General features: G+C 40.2%; 1 protein-coding gene across 2 annotated transcripts in view; it reads right to left on the minus strand.

Moving 5' to 3' along the window:
* Nucleotides 1-21,230, minus strand: part of DSCAM (DS cell adhesion molecule) — a 476,243-nt gene that overhangs the window by 101,673 nt on the left and 353,340 nt on the right. For both annotated transcript variants that reach the window (XR_012621906.1, XM_074814395.1), the window contains exons 12-16: nucleotides 15,841-16,037; nucleotides 12,656-12,752; nucleotides 11,093-11,221; nucleotides 4,521-4,688; nucleotides 602-672 (exon numbers count right to left, since the gene is read on the minus strand). Coding sequence is in view for 1 of the 2 variants with exons in the window: in XM_074814395.1 (XP_074670496.1) it covers nucleotides 602-672; nucleotides 4,521-4,688; nucleotides 11,093-11,221; nucleotides 12,656-12,752; nucleotides 15,841-16,037 (662 nt within the window). In the remaining variant the exon portion in view is untranslated. The remainder of the gene's footprint in view (nucleotides 1-601; nucleotides 673-4,520; nucleotides 4,689-11,092; nucleotides 11,222-12,655; nucleotides 12,753-15,840; nucleotides 16,038-21,230) is intronic.

Raw genomic sequence — 21,230 nt, forward strand, 5'->3', positions numbered from 1 at the left:
TACCCCTGATATCATACTGAAAGCATTTAAAACATTCTATGGTTGTCAAAACACTGGGCAAAATCTAGAAAAACTGAATTGAGTCACAAGACAGATTTTTAAATAATGTCAGTTGCTGATAGTTTTAAATCAGTTACTCCAATTCATCATTTCTCATGGACTATACTGAGACACTGTATTTTGCTTTCTGTGCAGACACGCATGCCTTTAGTAAAGCTTTGTCCCAAAGACCATTGCAATGGGAAAAAAATCCCATTGGCTCCAATGGTTTGGGGAAATTTTGCCCAAAACCACAGTGAAATTCCGTGAGTGCTGATTCTCCAAGCACATAGCCTTATCTCTGAAATCAGAAGGAAGTAGGAAATGTTATTGTCATCAGTACAGGCAAGCAGCAGCTGCTATTACTCTCCAGTAGAAGGTTCTTTCTTTGCATAATGCACCAGTCTTAAGGCCAATATAAGATTTGTCGGCAAAGGTATCTGCAAGGTCTCTCCCAAATAAAATAACTGATCCACAGTTGTTATAATACTCCTGTCAATGGAATCTCTTTGAATACACCAAAATACTGTCAGAGTCTATATTCTTGGCTGTGTGTATTTACCTTCCATGTGACCCTAATGCTTTGTGAAGATATAGGCTCAAGTTGAACATCCTGAGGTGGACCATCAGGAGCTGCAGAGAGAAGAAAGATGGATCAAAACTGGACAGCACACAGAATTCAGCACTTCACATGGTATGTCACCAACTTAACACACCAGCATCACAAAGATTTGGACTGAGTCAATGTCATATGGAAAACTGAAGATACCACTTCACCAAACATAACCAGAGCCTAGCATCTTCCTTATTCAGGTGTCATCTCTGGCCAACAGTGAAAAACAACATATGCCAAAACACAGCAAGCTGGCAAATAAGAGTGAATAACAGTGACTTTTCTTGTTTAGTGATATGCTCACAATGCTGTTTCTGTTTTGCAAATAGGCAAGACATTTATCAGCAGTCAGAACCCTGTAGGAGATAAAAACGCAGCAGAACCCATTTGAAAGCAGGTGAGACAGGAGCTCCTCAGTCAGCATTCATCATCTCACAAACTTTCCAGTGGGTTCCCCTTTGTTCACTACAGATTGAGCACATTCAGTCAATTATATATTTTACACACATAAACCTGCACACTTTACTCTCTCTCCTCCCCAGTGTAAGTGTCCCAGCCTGGAAATCAGACAAAAAATAACTGCCAGATGCAAAAAGCATGCTACAACTCCTGTCTAAGTCAGGAGGAGTTTCATTTACTATTGATACACTGCCAAGGGTGTGCATGATGCTTTAAAGGTGAATGAAAAAAGAAGGCCCTGGGTCTAGGGGAACCTACTTGTCAGCTGGGCAGCTACAAAGCAGATCAAGAACTGACTGGGATTGAACAGAGAGGGTGAGGCAAATTGCTTGCTCAGTGAGGTAAACCATTGTAAAAGAAAGATCTGAAGAAAGGAATGGAGTAATCTCAAGCTGCTGCAGAGGGTTCCCTTGATGAAGAATATGGCCTCAGTAAAAGGTATTAAATTAAGTTTAATAGCATGACAAAGGAAGTAAAGCAATAAAAAGGGTGAGATGGGGCTGTTAGAGGTGGAGCAGCAGTAAATGACAGCTGTGTTGAAAGGAAAGAGAACATTTTGCTTTAACTGATGAAAGCAGAGAGACCTAGAATACATCCTATAATATGTTTAAGTTATTAAAGATGCCCTATTCTGTGCCATTCTTGACTGTCCTTCACATGGGAAATTTCCAAAGGTTGAAAGAACTTTATTTCCATTCCCCTTGCATTACTGTACAGGAAGGAGGAGAGGAAAAAGTCCACTGGCAGAAATGAGATCTCTATGAATTTTTTTAATCCTGTCCTTGATTCTGCCCCACTGTTGACAAACATGAATGCCATTTCTCTGGGTACATTATAATGTGGTGGAATTTGAATACAGCATTTGATACTAAAAATGGGTTTTAAAATGTGCTCCTTAAAATCTCGACTTCTTCTTGAAAGACCCAAAAGTTTTTACAGACCCAAGTAGTTAACCGTTCCCAGCATACCATGGTATATTGTTAAATAAGAAGTAATTTATTTTACATACTTAATGTCATACAGAGTTTGTGACAAAGACATTAAAGAAAACCCAGATATCCCAGCTTCCTCTATTGATTTCAGTATTGAACAACAGCCATAATGCCTTTGTTTTTCTGACAAGCGTTAGTGCAAGTATGTGCTTGCAGTCTATTTTCCAACACAGGAGCTAACTGTGGTTGTATGGAGGGAAAGATGTGGTCTGTAAGCTTTGAAATCATGCCATGATTGACTATCCTTTCACCACAGAGACCCTTTACAGTTTTCTTTCTCATAGCTAGCACTGGGCAACTCAGATCACTGTAATATGTGACACACAATCTGCGCCCCCTTGCCAATAGCATGGTTTGAGTTGTTCAGTTTTTATAGTCTTTCTTGGACATTTATTTTGCTCCCTTCTCATTACCTTCTCTCTAATTCCCTGCACCCATGCTGTTCTCCATTTCTTATTGTAAAAGCAGAGAACAGCAGTAAACAGTGATCAAAAAGTGATGCTCCTGTACATTGCACACCACCTGAAATCAAAACCCAAGAGACAAACATCACATGCTCTGCCTAAGCCTGACCTCCTCTCTTCCAATTGTTCCCTACGTAGATCAGTGACTTATGAATACAGTTCCACACTGCTAGTCTTTTTCTCCAAATAGATGGCTCCTTAAAAGACAGCAACAAAATGATCAATTATTCTGAAACTTGGTTACAAAGAACTGAATAAAACGTGATGTTAAGGTTCCACCCTGTTCATGGGAAGGCTGTTTTTTTATTTCAAGGCCAGCTGCTGATCCTGACAACTTAATTATCAGTCAGGAAAAACTCAACAAGTAAAAAATATTCCAAGCATGGGTGAATAGGAGAGAATGAGTGAGTAGATCCAAGACCCACCCCTCTACTTTGATGTACATGCTCAAGGAAGGAGGGGCATTTTGGGGATAGAGATGATGTTGGAAGAATGCATAGTCTGTTTTCTCTAGTGATTTCACATTTTCATTCAACAAAGGAAGAGAAAAACCCCGATCAAATGATAAATATTTTGCAAACAAACTATTTACCATTAATAAAGCTGTTCCCTGAAGGCTTTCTTTCCACTAGGATGAAAAAAGACACCTGGTGAAAAAGGAAATGCAGTTCATGTTGTCTCCTGCTTATGCTGCTTTGCACCATGAACCCTTGTGTCCTGTTCTTATTCAGAAAGTCCCTTGGAGCCAAAAACATGTTCTCCTGACAAGGGGTATATTTTCACTGTAGTAAATCACCCACAGAGAAAATGAGTGGGAATTACACAGTTGTATTCGTACAAGCTGAACTGAAAATCGGTCACTGAGTGTTCAAAGCCTAAACCAACATGAATCTTGAAAAATAAGCAGGGATTCCACTGCCAAGACACTGTCAACCAGATACTCGCATTATGGCTTTCCTCTCAAAATCACGAAAGAAGGAAGCATTGTTGACTAAGATAACAGAAGAAATAAAATTAGCAACATAAAAATTTGTTTTCAAATATAATGAGCAAGTGACTTTCTTGTCAAGACTTTTCAGAGTAACTACATCTAGTTCCAGTGGGCTAAGGGTGTTGAATGGGTTACTCTCAATAGACTTGTACATTGTATATAATTGCAACGTATGCCTGGCAGAAATATGTATGGCCATTCAGCATTTTCATTCCTAATTGCTGAAATATAGAGCTGTAGCCCTCCACTTTTCACCCATAAGTCTTTTTCACTATCACATGTAGCATATAGAACTTGGGACATGGTAGCATGCACAAGGCTGTGCTGTCCTCATCCATCCATCACTTCTGCTAGCCCTGAGAAATAAAAATAAGACGGCACTGGAAGGCAGCAATTCCAGTACACAAAAGAGTAGCTCCAGCCATCAAAGCAATGCCTGCATAGCCCGCCTGGTACAGAAACCCGTAATCATGTAGAAGAATACATGGCAACAAAGAATAGGGGGATGACATTAACTAATGACGGCCCATTGACTTATACACTGATCAGAAAACTAAATGTGGGTGGGTAGTCAAAGATGTGATTCATGTAGATCAGTGTTCTCAAATTAGTTACCTATACTAATATCTGAGCATATAAGGAAAGATCCACAGAGGAGGAACCACCACTAAAAATAGAATGTTATCGATTGAGTTGCCTAACTGTAGATATAGGTGTGCTGCTTCCCGTACCCCAGACCAAAAATTTGGAGCACAATGTCTTCTTTGACCACTAGATGCCACTGAACAGCTTTAATTACAGGCCTGCGTGATGAAGTTGCAAGTCACAACGTTTTATGGGAACAATTCAGTATTTCTTTCGATGCCACTGCAGCAACACAAGAAGCATTTCGAGTGAAGATTCCTCACGTCAAAGGGCAGTAATTCCCAGCACGATTTAGATGCTATAAAACCAGAGCATACCTGCTTCATCAGTAGTGATGGTGAGCTCATTGCTGGCCTCACTCTTGCCGATGCGATTCTTGGCATACATGCGAATGTTGTAAGTTGAGGAAGGGTGGAGGTCAATGATCGTGGCTTGGTTTAGCTGAGGGGAAACATCTTTGGTTCTCTGAACAGAATCCCAAGAATCTATTTAATAAGAGGTTAAAATAAAACAGACAAATAAAAGATGATGTTAACGTCACTAATACAAGCATGCAGTTAAATCATCTCACAGAGCAGGATACTGCCATTGCTGAATTAACCCAGAAAATGTCTGCTGCTACAAGCAAATCGAGTGATCACCTTCCTTGACAGCACTCCTGACTCCTCCAAGCGTGGTGCTGTGAACAATGAGATCTTGGCCCTGGGGTCATCAGCAAATCCAAGGAAATAGCTACTCCTTTGCCTTTTTTTTTTGAGGAGGTGGTGAGAGCAGCAAAGATTCCCCAGTCGTGTGTGTGTGTGTGTGTGTAGATACTGGTTTTTTTACCATTACTACATTGGAACAACTATGAAAACAGATGGGATCTGCTGCCCCAAATGGATCCTCACTTAGTGAGAAGGTTGGTTGTACTCCAAAAAGGGGGGAAAGGGAGTTAATAAAAAGGAATGGAGGGATCTTAGACTAGCAGAGATCAGGCAGATAGTTTGATCCCAAGCTCAGACCATAGGCAAACAGTAAGCATGAGGTTGGATTACTTAGACATGGGGCTCAGCACCCTCCAGGACTGATGTTATTTCCCTGACTCATGTTAGGATGCAGGAACAGTTTAATACCAGGGGAACGTAGAACCCTCTTAGCTGTTTGCATATATCTGTAAAACGAGGACCACATTGTTATTATTCATGCTTACTATTCACCTGCCTGTTACATTTTTAATTAATTCTCCACACATATAACAGGGAAAAGGATGGAAATTTTCTAAACACAGTAACCCCTCCTTTTCATCCAATTGCTATAAACAAAATAATAGAATTTATCCATTTAAAGCATCTTGATGTCTTTTACAAGTTACCATCTTTCATTTCTTTCTTACTGCAGGCAATGTTCCTCCTTTAACCTCTGCAGCATCCTATGGGGGATGTCACTGGAGGCTCTACAGGAGTGTTTTACAGCATGGGTCACTGTAGGGAGGATTGCAGAAAGCTCAGCAGATAAGAAAGACTAGTTTAAAAATAGAAAGCTCACTCAGATCCAAAATATTTGCACATGCTGTGTAAATTCTTTTATATGAGCTTGCTAAAAGATGCACAAGTTGTCACAATGACATCTGCAGCTTGGCTGGTTACAGGGCCTGTTTGCTTGTCCATGTGGCTTTGTTTACCCAGAAAACATTTAGGAATCAGACATTTAAGTGCTAGCCAAATTCACTTGAATATATTTTTCCTTGGTAACTGAGTTTGTCACAGCTTCCTCTGTAGGATACTTTCAGAAGCTGTAAAGCAGTTACCTGCAGGCAGCGCTGATAGAACTTGCTTTCAGTTTGCTGTAACTTCACAGAATTTCTTAAACTTTACAGAATTTTAACCAGCAGTTACACTCTATTTCATTAAATATTATACAAGCACAGACGACTCTGTCTGTTCCAGTATGCCACTCCAACAGGAAAGGGATTTTAAAAAAAGACCTGCTTGGCATGGAGAATGTGTTAAATTTCCCTTGAGGATTATCATAGAATCATAGACTGGTTTGGATTGGAAGGCACCTTAAATATCACCTAGTCCCAACCCCCCTGCCATGGGCAGGGACTCCTTCCACTAGACCAGGTTGCTCAAAGCCCCGTCCAACCTGGCCTTGAACACTGCCAGGGAGGGGGCAGCCACAGATTCTCTGGGGAACCTGTTCCAGTGTCTCACCACCCTCACAGTAAAGAATTTATTTCTCTTTCAGTTTAAAACTGTTACCCCTCGTCCTATCCCTAGGATCCCCTCTCTCCCTGATAAAGAGTCCCTCCCCATCTTTCCTGTAGGCCCCATTTAAGTACTGAAAGGCCGCTATAAAGTCTCCCCGGAGTCTTTCCCAGGCTGAACAACCCCAACTCTCTCAGCCTGTCCTCATAAGGGAGGTGCTCCAGCCTGATCATCTTCGTGGCCTCCTCTGGACCCATTCCAGCAGGTCCATGTCCTTCTTACACTGGGTGCCCCAGAGCTGGACACAGCACTGCAGGTGGGGTCTCACCAGAGTAGAGTAGAGGGGGACAATTCCCTCCCTCGACCTGCTGGCCACACTTCTCTTGATGCAGCCCAGGATATGGTTGGTCTTCTGGGCTGCAAGGGCACATTGCCAGCTCACAGTCAGTTTTCCATCCACCAACACCCCCAAGTCATTCTCCGCAGGGCTGCTCTCAATCCACTCATCCCCCAGCCTGTATTTGTGCTTGGAATTGCCCTGACCCATGTGCAGGACCTTGCCCTTGGCCTTGTTGAACTCCATGAGGTTCACACAGGCCCACCTCTCCAGCCTGTCCAGGTCCCTCTGGATGGCCCATCCCTTCCCTCCAGTGTGTTGACCACACCACATAGCTTGGTGTCATCAGCAAACTTGCTGAGGGTGCACTCAGTCCCACTGTCCATGTCGCTGACAAAGATGTTAAACAGCACCAGTCCCAACATCACCTTTGAGGGACACCACTTGTCAGAAATGAGAATTTCTTTTAATATAGTTCATACATTATCAAATTGCTTAAGTTGCCACTTGGTTGTTTGAAATACTGACCTCTGAGTGGTTGAACTCTGTATTACGTATTAGCTGTTGAAATCAAATAAACAAATTTGAAAAATTCTGCTGATTCTTAGTAGATTAAGTAATGACACACCTTGGAGAAAGAGAGATGTGAAAACTTACAGTCTTCTGTACTTCTAAACATAGGTTTCCAGTCTTTATTTACAACTAATGCATGGACTTCAGGAGTATATTTTGATACAGGTATGCCCTTTCTGAAGGGTTAAATAAACCAAAAAAAGCAATCCCTCCAAACTCAGTCAGCCCAGAGAGAAATTAATCAATTTCTCTCCAAAATTTTTCAGATTTGAAAAATGTAAGTGTTAAGAAAAAAAGGGAAAAAAGTTAATTTTGTTTTCTTCTGGCAAACCCTAAAAATATTTGCTTGTGTCCATGTGGTAAGTAATTGAGTAAGGTATTAGGATTCACTATTGTCTCTTCTGGGTTTTACTGTTGTTCCAGAGAGATCTAAAACGTAAAAAGACTGAAAAAGCACAGAAAACAAGCAGCAATGGGTTAGCAAAAAACCCCCCCAAAAGTTAAGTGTGGAATTTTTAATGTATTCTTTACTCCACTCACAAAATGTTACGCCCAGGCATTTCTCAGCGTGCTATACAATGCAAGCTGACACAATGATCGATGAAAAATTTATGATTTTATGGAAACCAGCAGCTCTCCATCCGTTCCTGAAATAGAGAGTGAAGCTTTGTGATCACTCTGTGGAAGACACTTAGGGCCCATTTCGGACGGAAACCCAGGAGGATTTCGGGGAAGCGGCTGCCGGCTCCCGGCGTGGCCGGCGCTGCCCCCCGGTGGCCGCTGCAGGTACTGCACTCAGCCGCTGCTCCCTGGCGAGTTTGGGGAACAACCCCCCCACCCCAGCTCTGCGCAGGCATCGGCGTCCTGAAGGATGCTCAGTTCACACAGGAGAACAAGGAGGCGCAAAGCACAGCCCTCGCCCTTCAGATCAGGACTTAAACTGATGTTCAGCTTGCCCCGCAGCTCTCCCTGATGACATAAAAAAGGATGAAGAGAGAGGCACAAAGAAGGGCCCACATACCTGTTCCTATCTTCAAACCTTTTTGTACACCTCCGATGGAAAACTCTGATGGCTACACATCAGTGGTTTGCATGAAGGGCCAGGTCTGAGTGCCACGGGTACATTTCTGTACAGACAGGCACTGTATCTAAGTACTGAAACAGCCTGAAATGCTGAGCTCTCACTATTCATACTGCTTCTGCATAGCAACTGGACCCTACAGATGTCACCTACCCACGTGACAGGCAACTCCATGCTCCTTCTAGAGGGTAACTAATGTGTCTTTTTCATCTAATGGCATGGCAGGGGTAGATAGGATACATGAGGGCATAGGGAAGTCCATGCACGGTATGCGGTCACCTGCACCTTCCCTGAAACTGAAAAGTTCTGCAGTTTTCCTTCCTGAGATGCCCAGATGATGCATCCTACTGCAAACCCATTTCTGAGTCCTCAGGATAAGCAACGTAGGTGGAAAATTCTCACTAAACACAACGGTTCAATTTACAGCTTTACTTTGGCCTTGGCAGGATGTTCCCTGAGCTTACCATCTGGATTGTGAATGTTTTACCTCAGTTTTCTTCTGTCCCTTTAATATCTGGAAACTGTTTCCTTAATTCCCTCTTCTTTGTTCTAACTTCCCATAACTACCCTGTGCAAGTTCTTCAGTAACATCTTTGGTGTTTCATCTTCATGATGATTTAATGAATGACAAAAATCATGCACAAGAATTCAAAAAACTGATCCTAGTTTCTCCATTCAGGCTCAGATACTACAAAATGATGTTTCTGTTGTTTGCAGTGAGCTAAGGTAATTTGCCTTTTTTATGACATGGCCTCCAGTATTTGTCTTTATATACAGCCAAAGAAATATTTTTTCAACACCAGTTGAAACCAGTTCAACACCACACGCTGTTTTTTCTTTCTTTCAATTTTTTTAACCTTTATCACTATGTTGTGTCTTGATGTTTTCATCCAATCTGATGGTGCTTCATTTGCTGTATTGGTATCAATTTATCATGCTGTATTGCAGAGACATAATTTTGCAATGCAAGTTCACATTTGCCTGCATTCTGCATTATCACTTGAAAACATTGAACTAAATCTAACAAAGATGCTTTAGAGCTCTGAGGTCCCTTTTCACCACTGCTTCCATCAAAGGAAAGCAGCTTAATCTTCCTAGATGGGTTTATGCTGAGTTACATGATTCAGAAATACAAGTGATGTTTTAGGGTGAGAAAGGAGCCTATCAGGCAAGAATGACTTTAAAAAACTGTTCTGGAGCAGGTGGATAGTTGGAAAGAAAGGAAGAGAATCAAAAAGAAAACAAAGCCCAGAAACTTTTAGGTATACGTATCCCTCGAAGGCATCTTTGCCTAGTCTACATCTCCAAAGCTGTCATTCCTGACCACAGCCTCACTGGGGAATTTTCACTTGTAATCTTTCAGGTCCCATGCTCACCTGTACGTTAACAATTTCATTTACGAAGCCAATGGAAAAACAGGGACTGATGATTTCACACTCCCTAAAATATTTTATCTAGCAATGAAAGCATCACAAGATTTTTGCCTAAGTAAAGTATAAAGGAAATACACGATGTAGACAAATGAAGAATAGTAAAGATGAGTAGCAGAATAATTTTTTTTAAAAATTGGCAAATTTTAGAATTTTATGAACAAGCACATTTTTACATCTCAGAACTAAAGTGGGAAGACTATAAATGTGCTATAGTTGCTTTGATAAACAGAATGTTTCACTGATAAACACACATGGAGCATTCCTATCAGTATACTACGTCCCCTCACAAATAGTACAACAAACTCCAACATAAAATAGTACAATATAATGTCTCGGTGTCTTTTTAATCATACTTGAAATATGAAAACATTGTTCCATTGCAATTTCCTTTCTAGTCCCTCCTCAAATCATGACTCAGGGACAGTGTTTCTCAATCTGCCTAATTTTAAGTGTGATCTTACATCACAAATATAGTCCCAATGCACCTTGAATGTTTTTCGATTTCAATAGAGTGAATATTTTGGGGGCTTAACACTTACAGGGACAGGAATACTTTCCTGACTTCAGAGGGTTGCATTTTCTTCTTTAACTATTCACCTCATTTATCCTATTAGATATTCATTGATGTGACTGAATGGTGACCTAGCAGAAAGGTATCTGCTCTCATTGGCCTACCAATATGTGTCACTGATCTTATCCTTCAGAGTATTTCCACTATGTTACTGAAAACTCTGCATGGTGCTTCAGCAAACTACCACGCAGCTTTCTTTGTCTAGAAATTCTCATAACTACTCTTCTTCACTGCTAACTTTCCACGGAAGATGCCATCTACTCATATATTGACAGAAAATAACTTAGAAACATCAGCACTACAGGAAAAGATAATTTGTAAAGGCAGGTATTTTTACTATAGGGAAAGATAGAAAATGAAAAGAAAAAAAGATCCAAATGGAGGAAAGATAAGAACAGGAACCAAGTATCAGCTAGCAAAATCATCATACCAGCTATCACCTAGAATGGCTTGTTTTACAACAAAATTTATTCCCCTTATGTGTAGGTTTCTCTGGTAAAAGGGAAAAGCAATTGCTAAACTTAATGTCCTTACCTCAAAAAAAAAAATACAACAAATGAAGATAAATCTTACTGTGGAACGTTAAATAAACCATGGTAAAAATTTCCATCAGGCAGTTTCAATTTATGAATTATCTTTTATGAAACAAATTCAGAGATGAATGACTAACAATGGAGATTACTACAGAGAAGGATTATTTCTTACCTGACTTGTTCTTGCACTCGATATCGTAGCCAGTGATTGGACTGTTTCCATCAAATCCCATGGTCCACCTGAGGGCAATACTGCGTGCTCTCACCTCTCGGATTTCTATTTCAGGAGGGTCGGGGGGCTCTGAGTAAACACACACGCACAGTTTTAATCAGAAGAAAGTCCATACTCTCAACAAGATAACATTAATGAGTGTGGCACTGGCATAGCTCACTGGTAATAAGCTCTCATGGCATTTTCTCTAGTCACTCATCAGTGCCCTGAGACAGTTAATCACCTGCTGAAGAATACTCAACAGAGGGAAGAAAAGTCACTTTGCAACTACTAGTCACTGAGGTAATCTTGAATACTAACTTCTGTTTAACTTTCTTATATGCAACATAGAGTTGCATTTCTTTAAAAGCACTCCAGATTGGACTGCTCATGCTAGAAAAGATTTCTGCCTTGAACACCACGTTTCACTGATACTCCTACAGTTTTTACTCAACAATTGATGGTAGAAGTATGAATACTAAACTTAAAAGTGTCAAAATTGGTGGGGGGAGGGAGTAAAATTTCTATGTCTTTGAGTATAAAAGTCTTCATTTAATAATAGAATAATTTGATAACTATAAAATTACACTAAAGCCTCTTTCTGCCTCTAGAGTTAAGGTTGTAAATAAATAGCATTTATATCCATTCTAATGCCCCTTTAAATTGTCATGGCAGTTTAAATGGTGTAACAGAGAACCTGTCCCCAAACTCCACCTGAATTTTTTGACAGGGCTGCCTTAAGCATTCACTGAAATCTGCTGTTACTTGAAATCACGAGTGGGGAGAAAGAAATTTGCAAGTCCTAGAAATTTGTTTTGTGCACGCTCAAAGGCATACAAGCACAGGAACAAACATCGCACAGAAATAAGCAGTGGCCAGTGGCTGAGTCCTGGCCATGCTCTGCATCTCAAATTCAGTCATCTCAGCCACTCCAGGACTTGCTGCTGTCTGCCAGAGTGAAACCCTGCAGGAGGGGAACCCCAGCCCCAGGCAACATAGGTTCCTAGAGTTTACAATGTGCAAACTGATTACCATTTATTTTGACTGATTAAACTTGAAATATTTTGTTTAAAGATCCACAGTAAGTTTAACATTTCTCTGGAGATAAAGTCAGATCACTCCTGTTTTATTTCAGACTTGGATTTTAAGCACATTTGTTCTTCAAAAACAAATGCAACCCCCTCCCTCTCTCCCAAAAAGTAACCCCTCATATCCACTGTTTCTACTGAAGATGATAGTTTTAAGTATCTTTAGCAGACTGTCAGCTAGTGTATTTAAGAATAATTCTTCTTATTAATTTGTACAGATCTAGAAAGACTCAAGCTTATCTTTTACTTTGATTTAATCAGTGATGCTGGAAGATGAAAGACTGAACATCTTAATGCAGCTCCTCATTCCTTTGACAATGAGGAATACATTTAATTAGGAATCAGAGCCTCCCTCCCCCAACAGATTTCTGAGGATGGCATACACTTACTGTACTACAATAGCTGTGTTTTTTTCCTTATGTTGTCCTCTTCCTACCTTGCACAGTGAGCTGAATTATTCCACGATCCTCCCCATAAGAATTGATGGCATGGCAGGAAAAGAAGCCAGAATCTTCACGCACAGTTGGCAAAATCTATAGGTGGTTTGAAAAGAAGTGATTGATTGAACAGCATGCAGAGAAAATAAACCAGCAGCTTTTCTGTATGGTGCAAGAAAAATTGTACAAACTGTTTTACTTGACAGTAATAAATAGATACTACATGTTATACACATACATACATACACATAGTAAAGCATCCAAAATATTGAGACTTATCAAAACTAGCAACACCTGGGCTGAGGAAGCAGGCTATCAGCTCTACATGTGTAGTCAGGCGTTGGAGTACCACCTATTCCTGTAGCTTCTCATTAGGAGTCTTGTTTCTTGTTACTCATAAGTTTGCCAAGTCTTTAACAGTTGGCTCAAATTTTCCATACAAAATGGTGCCTCCTGCTGCCTCCAAATTTTTCCAGTTATTTCTGAAAATAACTCAAGTGGCTGAAGTCTGTGTGGAGGAAATAAAGGTTCAAACACTGGTGGTGAACCCTGTAGTATGCAGCATGGTGCCTCATAATAAAATTTTGGGTGGTCTTTCTTTTCAATTTGTAATTTCATAATATAGAAAATTATACATAATCTTTATGTACATGATCATAATGATATTTTTCTACAGGACCACTGCTTCATTCAATGTACAATAGGGAGAGGATTTTTTTCAAGTGAGCAGATATTCCAAATACCATTTTCTTCTCATTGTTCAGTGTGGTGCTCCACACTTTATTTACTGCACACAGGTCAAACTGTGCCCTGAAGAAAGACTTATTCATTTTCTCATGGCCTTTTCTGTGGCATTCACCTATGAAATATCCATTTCAGAAACATGAGTGAATATATTTTCATAAACCCTGACATCATGAAGAGTATTACCACCATTTTGTATGGGGAATTAAGGAACCAGGCTTATGATAATGTTAGGGGCTGCTTGACAAGTTGCCACATATTAGCTGAGCCTTGGTAACTCCACGTGCTCTTTATTCCTCAGCAAGGCCAAAGTAATATGAGCACATCTCTCACTCACCACTGGTTAAAATAAATGGATTAATTCACCACTTGCTACAAGGATATTGGAGAGTTATCATCTGAGATGTAGTAATTTGTCAAGCTGTGTTGTTGCACATGTGGCTGAGCTTTAAGATAGAAAACCAAAATTTTTCAGAGCCCAATTTGATACATCTAGGGCCTTCTTTTCCCCCTCAGAGTCCTTAGCAATAAATAGCATTTCATGTGTTCATAACAGCTTCCATTGAGTTAAGCTGCAGCTATGAGAGCTTAGTACTTCTGCAAATCAGACCCCAAGGGCTCAAGGCAAGTACCTAGAAAACAAAGAACACACAATTATTGGCCACCTGTGAAAAGTTTGGTTTCAATGATCAGCCTTGCATCACACAGTGTCTTTCATTACTCAACCCTAATTCAGCTCCAGAGAAAATCCCAGTTATGCCTGACTGAGGCAGGGGTCCTGCAGAAAAAATAAAGGCTAAGTATACAACTAAAGATAAAATCATCATGCACACATGCAAAAGCACTCAGTTAAAAGCTTCAGAGACAACCTTAATCCTGACATCTTCTATTTTGGGGGCATTTTATCTCTCAGAAGTCAAACGTTTTGTATGTTACATACATATGGATGTAGAATACCACTACCGTACGCAACTGCTTCAGAAGAGAATTCTCCAAGCAGGTCTCCAGCCTTCCAAAAAGAAATATTGTTGTGCATCCAGGCATTATCTTATTAAAGTCAATAAGACAAATGAGGGCAGAGTGGCCTAGGGGTCTATGCTATAATTAAATATTATTTGTAACACAAATATACTAACATGAACAAAGTCACACATAGAACTTATTCCTCCTCATAGAAATCAATGACAAAGCTCCTTCACAGAGAGCAAAACCAGATTTTTACTGGATATCATCCAACACAATTTTTTGGCTAGTAAAGAAAGAGATATACCTTAAGAGTTATACTAGAACATAGACAATCACCAGAGAGCTAGAGAATTATTTCCTCCAGCCTGGTAAAACGTTTTTAAGAATATGACTGAAAAATGGAAAATCAAGTTTTTTCACTGAGAATCTATATGATATTTTACAAAATTATTTTAGATTTCATAAAGACACATGTAAAATATGAAAGAACAGATTGATAACTTGCTCATGTTGGTAAATTTTCAATCTGAGTGGAAAAAGCTGTATCCTGCTATACTGAGGGCAACGTCATAGGCCCACCCACTGTAGGTGACACCAGAACAGCAGGAGTTTCCTGTGCTTCCATGGCATCTTGGGGAAATTTACGTCCCCCAAACAGCAGTATCACTCATGTAGCCCCTCAACCTACCCCAGGTCAGCCACTTAAGAGCTTGTGTAACAGAGTCCCACATACTGATTTGTCAAGCAAGTCAAGAAGCATGGTTCCAACACCACCAGACAGCTGCCTGTCACAGAAGCAGAAGCAAAGATGCAGACTATGACCACTTGTTAAGTGGCTTGGTGACTTCTGCTAGGTGACTTCTGCTACTGTGTACAGTAAGTCCCAAATACTACTGGCAGCATTAGATACACTAATGTATCTACATGCACCTTTTCCTTCCATCTCATTTTGAATCCAGTGACTAACCTGACTTTGTAAAATGGTCTCACAAGCCACACAAAGTGAAAGGGAGGGAGAAAAAGTACTTGAAAAATACAGAATTTTTATCTCAAAACAGCTTAATGATTTTGGTTAATGATTTTGCCTGACACACATCAGAGCTAGGGGTCAGATATCCACTCAGTGCTTAGCAGCAGTGTATTCCAAACTGAGCTGTGTCACCCCTGGAAGGGCAGGCTAAGGCATGAGCCATGTTGCTCCTGAGACAGAAAGGACACGGAGGCTGCGAGTCAGGCTCACCCTCTTGTTGCCTCTGGAGCATGGGAAGATGGAGACTGATTTTTCTGGGGTGGTGCGATGCAGAGTTTTTCTCTACCACCTCGTGCTGCCAGCTCTCCAGGGCTGCACCACGGGTGGAGTGAATGGTGGGGCTCTGACCTTATAGGGCAGAGGTAGCTGTGCATCCCTATCAAAACCAAATCAGGCAACATTTTCACACACGTGGGTAAGTCATGGGTCACTTTGTTTTCTTACTTGCAGAGTAGAGATCACTTCATCTCCAACTTCCTTGGTGGAAACAAGATAACGGGACATTTCAGGGTTAATGATTCGGTCTTCTTTTTCCCAGCGGACTATGATGGGTTTCTCTCCATGTGCCGTGCAGCTCATCTCCTTCTTTTGACCTTGCGTTGCCAAGGTGGTATTTGGATAGGAAGTTATCATAGCTGGAACTAAAAACAGACAAAACAAAAAAAGATCTCTCTTCAGTGAGCTGACTAGTCTGATGATACAGGGTTGGCCCTTCAATCTGGGTCTCATTCAGCTTGTCCATATTTGACCAGATGGACAAAAATGTGAGAAATTATTTTACTTTCATTCCTGTGTAAGAGAATTTTCTTCAGATTGAAAATGGGCCTCAGGAAGAACTTAGCAGAGAGGAGCTGGGACTGGACAACAGGGCTGTAGAGACAAGAAGATGCGAATCCAAAGAAAGCCTGGTTCCATTTGTTTTGTTGCTCACAGGACAACTTGTAACATAATAAAAATATTCACAGTACATAAAGGTACTGTAAGTAATAAGCATTCAGATATGGGACCAATAAAGAACTGATAAAAATTTCTTATTCTTTCTGATGAGCTACTGTTTTATTTGCTGACAGATATATGCTCTACCATTTTGTGTGACAGTAATGACCTATCAAAATGAGGGCTCAATTAAACCAGGAGCTGTACAAAATTAAAAGAAAGGGTCTGCACCAAAGAGCTTACAGTCCACGTATGTGCTGAGTGCATAGTTAAACTGTACTGAACTGAAAGTATAATTAAGCTGACAATAAACCTAGCTAGATTTGAGGTTTTATTGTATTCAGAAGGTATTTGCAGAACAGTTGGGACATAATTGTCAACTTCATTAGTCATTCAGGACTTTAAAAAATGTTAATGTTGAAAAAAGCACTTTCTTGCTAGCAAGAATAGGCTTAAACCCCAAGTATTTTCACATTTTGGAATAAAAATGTTCTGGAAAGAGGAAGAAAAAAATCCTCAGAATGTTTTACTGTAAACCCCTCAAAACATGGCATTTTTTAAACAGAATGGTTTCTGATGTCCTCAGCAGCCTGTCCTTTTCTTCCCATATGATTTGTCCACCAATGAATAGCACCTGGGCATTTGTGAGTAGGAAGAATCAAAGCCCATGAGTCTGTCTTTCAGTTCTGGCCCTTTTCCTGCTTTGGAGAAGCTGGGAAGCACAGGACAGCACACAAAACTGCTCTCTTCTGAATCAATCTGTCCACTCCTTCCAAAGCATGTGAGGTGGCAGTAAAGAGTTCCTTCTCTAAACTCTTTCATGCCAGGGTTGCCTCCTGCAATAGCCCCATTCTCCTTGTTTTCATGCATGAACACTTGCCTCTTTGTATTAAAAAACCTCACTCATTCATCTGAACTTCTCTGGGTGTCTATTTAAAGAAGATGACATTGGCACAGGACCTGATTTGAGGCCTTCCCGGTCTTTGCTCCTGCATAGATTGCATCTATTCCTACTGGACAGGAAAAAAAATTCCTTATTTAAACGAATTACTATAATTGCTATTCTGAAATGTTAATGCTTGGTGGCATGACCTTTTCACATGCCAGAGCTGTTGATGCTTGGATATGACAATATGTCAGGATGCAGCCCTTTCTGTTCAAGGCTTCCTGAACCAAAACAAACCAATATGAAAATTACCAGGGCTGTGGAGCTGGGGTTTAGAGTTACAAATGGGATCTAGTTATAGGAAAAACTCTTAGAAAGTTGTGAGACATGAGGCTCTTTAGGTACTGATATGCATTAGTGATTAAGCATGTCTTGTTTAACTGTTTGGATATTAGGTACTGATTAGTTTTTAAAAAGAGGAGCATTCAAAGGGAAGAAATGATGAATAATCAGAATAGAAAATTAGGATGAGTCTGATTCCATCTTCCAGAGAATGAAAATACCTTCAGTTTTATCTAGCATCTGTTCAAGTGCTAGTATCCCCAAGGAAGTTACTCTCAGAAAGTCACGTTTTGTGGCCATCTGCTTGTTGCTTCCAAATAGAGAAGCTAGCGTACTAGGCTTATGCAGCCTGTGGGCCCTGTATGTGCAGGTATGTGCCTTGAACATACCTGCCTTCATCTACAACACTTGAAATAGACTGATACATCCTTTTATGCAATTTCTTCATCAATAAGAGACACAATTCAAATGAGTGGCAGGCTATTAAGGAGTCCACATTACCATCATTATCTTGTGCCACCATCTTTCTTCCTTCCATAATCTCCCAGGCCTCCCACATGTCCCTTCCTTCTTCATTTGCTACACCTCTCCACATCTCCCTCTTTTCCCCTCAATGCAACACTCTCCAGTCCCCTTCACTTCTCCCTCTCCTCTTCCTGCTGCAACCTCCTCAGGTTCTCACATGTTCCTTAACCCCTATAGCAATGTGTTCCTACTCCAACCTCCTTTCTCATTGTTAATTAAATCATGCCAACCTCCCAAGTCACCTAAGTGATTTTGTCTACAGCTGCAGTCCTCCTTCCCATCAGTATTTCCTACTTTGAGTTTCTCTGGTGACGCAGGAAGCGTGCATTTAGCCCACCTGGGACCTGAGGGGTGGTGTATGCCTCCCACGAGGTACCTGAGTTCCTGGGGTGCCTGTGTTCCAGGACAGGAGGGCTTAGCGTTTGGAGTAGGTGAGCCTTGTATGGGCAGGTCTACCCTCCTCCTGCTTCACGGGTAGGAGCACACAGTGTGCACCCACAGAAAATGAGATTTTTGGATTTGGATTTAAATCCCACGTACCTCAAGAAGCCTGTCTCAGAGACTCCTTCCTCAATTTGAGGAAGCCTGTCTCAGAGACTCCTTCCTCAATTCCAGGTCTCTTAAACAGCTGTCTACCAAGTGTCCCCTGATGGGTGACAGTGCCAAACCAAACACTGCAACTATATTGCTTACTTTTTAAAAAACAGAGGATAGCTTATGAAGCTCAATTTTTTTTCCCAACAAACTTTCTTAATAAGAGAGTCATAAAACACGTAAAGAAAGATGACTTTATTTCTCAGATACAGCTTTATCCCTGCTTATCCTTCCCTTCCTCTCACATAATCTTCCACACAGATTCCTTATTGCCATAGCAATGCCTCACAGCTAAATATTTCCCCTTCCTCTAAAGCTGATTTTTTACTCTTCAAAATTTATCTCAGATGATCCTAAACCATAAGCTCTTCTTTTTATCTTCCTCTATGTCAAAAGATTTCTGGTAACAAAGCCACATTCCCAAGGATATTTTAGGCAATGTATTTATTCATCCTCCAACTATCTTTAATCAAATTACTGATGCAAATAACTGAGATAAATATGCTGGCTCTTTACTGACAAAATAACGTAGAAAACTGTAAATAAACTAAATCTGTACCATATACGCATGAGATATTCTCTAAGGATGTCTTAAAAAAAAGTGGAGGCATTTAGAAATATATCAAGATGATTCAGATGCCATATTAAGTGTGTGTATCCTTTATATATCTTCAAATATACATTATGTACACACACACACAATGATATGTATTTATTTAAGAAAATTTTGGAAGGGAAGGGCATGTTCACATTAATTTTAAAAATTATGTAGGGAGCAGGGTGGGGAGGACTAACTATTGTTTTCACTCTTTTAGCTCATAGATGGAAATAGCCATGTGGGAAGAAAACAAATTAAAAGGGTCCCTATCTTTCAATTTGTAATTAAAAACTAAATGTCCTTGTAGCATCCATAAATGATTCTAAGAGTGACTGAAGTTCTCCATCATGTTTAAGAACTATTGCTATCTGTCATCTTCAAATGGTATTTTTCCAGCAACCTGGCTGTGGTGAGAAGAGAGGAATACAACACAGCCACCACCCCAATTGATGGGGAGATGCCATGTGACACTGCACAATGTGTTTTGAGCTGTATTGAAAGCTAGATTGCTGATCATAGCCAACCATTAATGCAGATTCAAGGTGCTCTTGAGAAAGAGGATGCAAAAGATGTAGCAGATGAACTAATGATATAATGATCTGGAGATAACTGAACACAGTGAGAATTTGAGAGTGTGTTCGGTAAGAGACATGTCCTGGACTCTGTCAGTGATGTGACTCCCGGCATATCAACATGTCTCACCATATTCTCCACTTCTCTTGGTCTGAAGATCTCTGCCCACGTAACTTGGCTCGTTCACTGGATCATGCTCGAACTGGCCATTTTGGGGAAACGCCTGTCACCATATTGGGACTCATCTTGCAAGCATCTATGCCAAGCTAGGCATCGTAGACTTCCTCAGTGGAAAGACAGATACTTACAGAGTGCTCTTCATCTAACCAGATGAACTATAGCCTCAAAAGCTTTTTCTTTACACTGATTGTTCAGGAACCTGAAATGCCTTGCTCAGTTGCAGAGATGTGCACACTAGTGCTATAAGGAGGGAAGATGAACACCATCTGTTTTTCCTGTACAGCTTCTAGAACAGAAGACTATGGCCATTTGATGCAGTTTAAATAATCTTGGGTAAAAATAACATCGTGAATGAGGACAGGAGTTGTGATAAGAGAAACTGCATTTAAGTTGAAATGAATATATATTGAAAAAATGAACTAAAATTCCAATATAACATTTAAGCCAAATTCAGCATGTCCTCTCATGCTGGTCAGCCACAGTGAGAATACTCTGCTGTCCATGACAAATGAGATTTTTCTACCTCAAAACCAAATTCCCTCTTCCTCAGTCCACTTCTGATCAGGCAAAGAAAGCCCATGCAAATCCATTACTTACATTTGAGACTAGCTCTCATGCTATAATTAATTGATACCCATTTGTTAATTTATCTTCAAATTTAGTAGACTTCCAGGAGTCAGTGAGTCCATTGCTAAAATTCTTCTCTTAACTTCAGTTTTTGCTTTCTCATAAGTGACATTTTTGCTTACTTAAGTAGCATCTCTCCAGAGTTCAAATGGTGTCCTGAATCTAGCAGAGAATTTTCAATCAATAGGACTGCTCAAATACTTGAATTTAAGCACACAGTTCCTTGGTAAAACTGTGACCTCTCCAGCAGGTGAGGCCCTCATCCTCAAGAGGTGCCCAAGACTAAAAAAACCTGCATATCTCAAAGGGTGAAAGAAATATGTTAACACAAAAATAAGCACCTAATTTTTATGAATACAAGTTATTTTCACAAAAATAACGTATAATTAATGACAACAATTTTCTACCAATATTCACTAATTTTGAAAATTAACTTCATGCTTGTGACATACTCATGCTCATCTGTTGTGAACCTCCTCAGAGACACATTCTTTTAGGATAAATATTTTAAAAATTCAATTTAAAGTATCTAAATATTTCATTAAAGTGGATTTTGTATGCAGTATTTTACTA

Source organism: Strix aluco, chromosome 2, assembly GCF_031877795.1.
Source record: "Strix aluco isolate bStrAlu1 chromosome 2, bStrAlu1.hap1, whole genome shotgun sequence".
Taxonomy (NCBI): domain Eukaryota; kingdom Metazoa; phylum Chordata; class Aves; order Strigiformes; family Strigidae; genus Strix; species Strix aluco.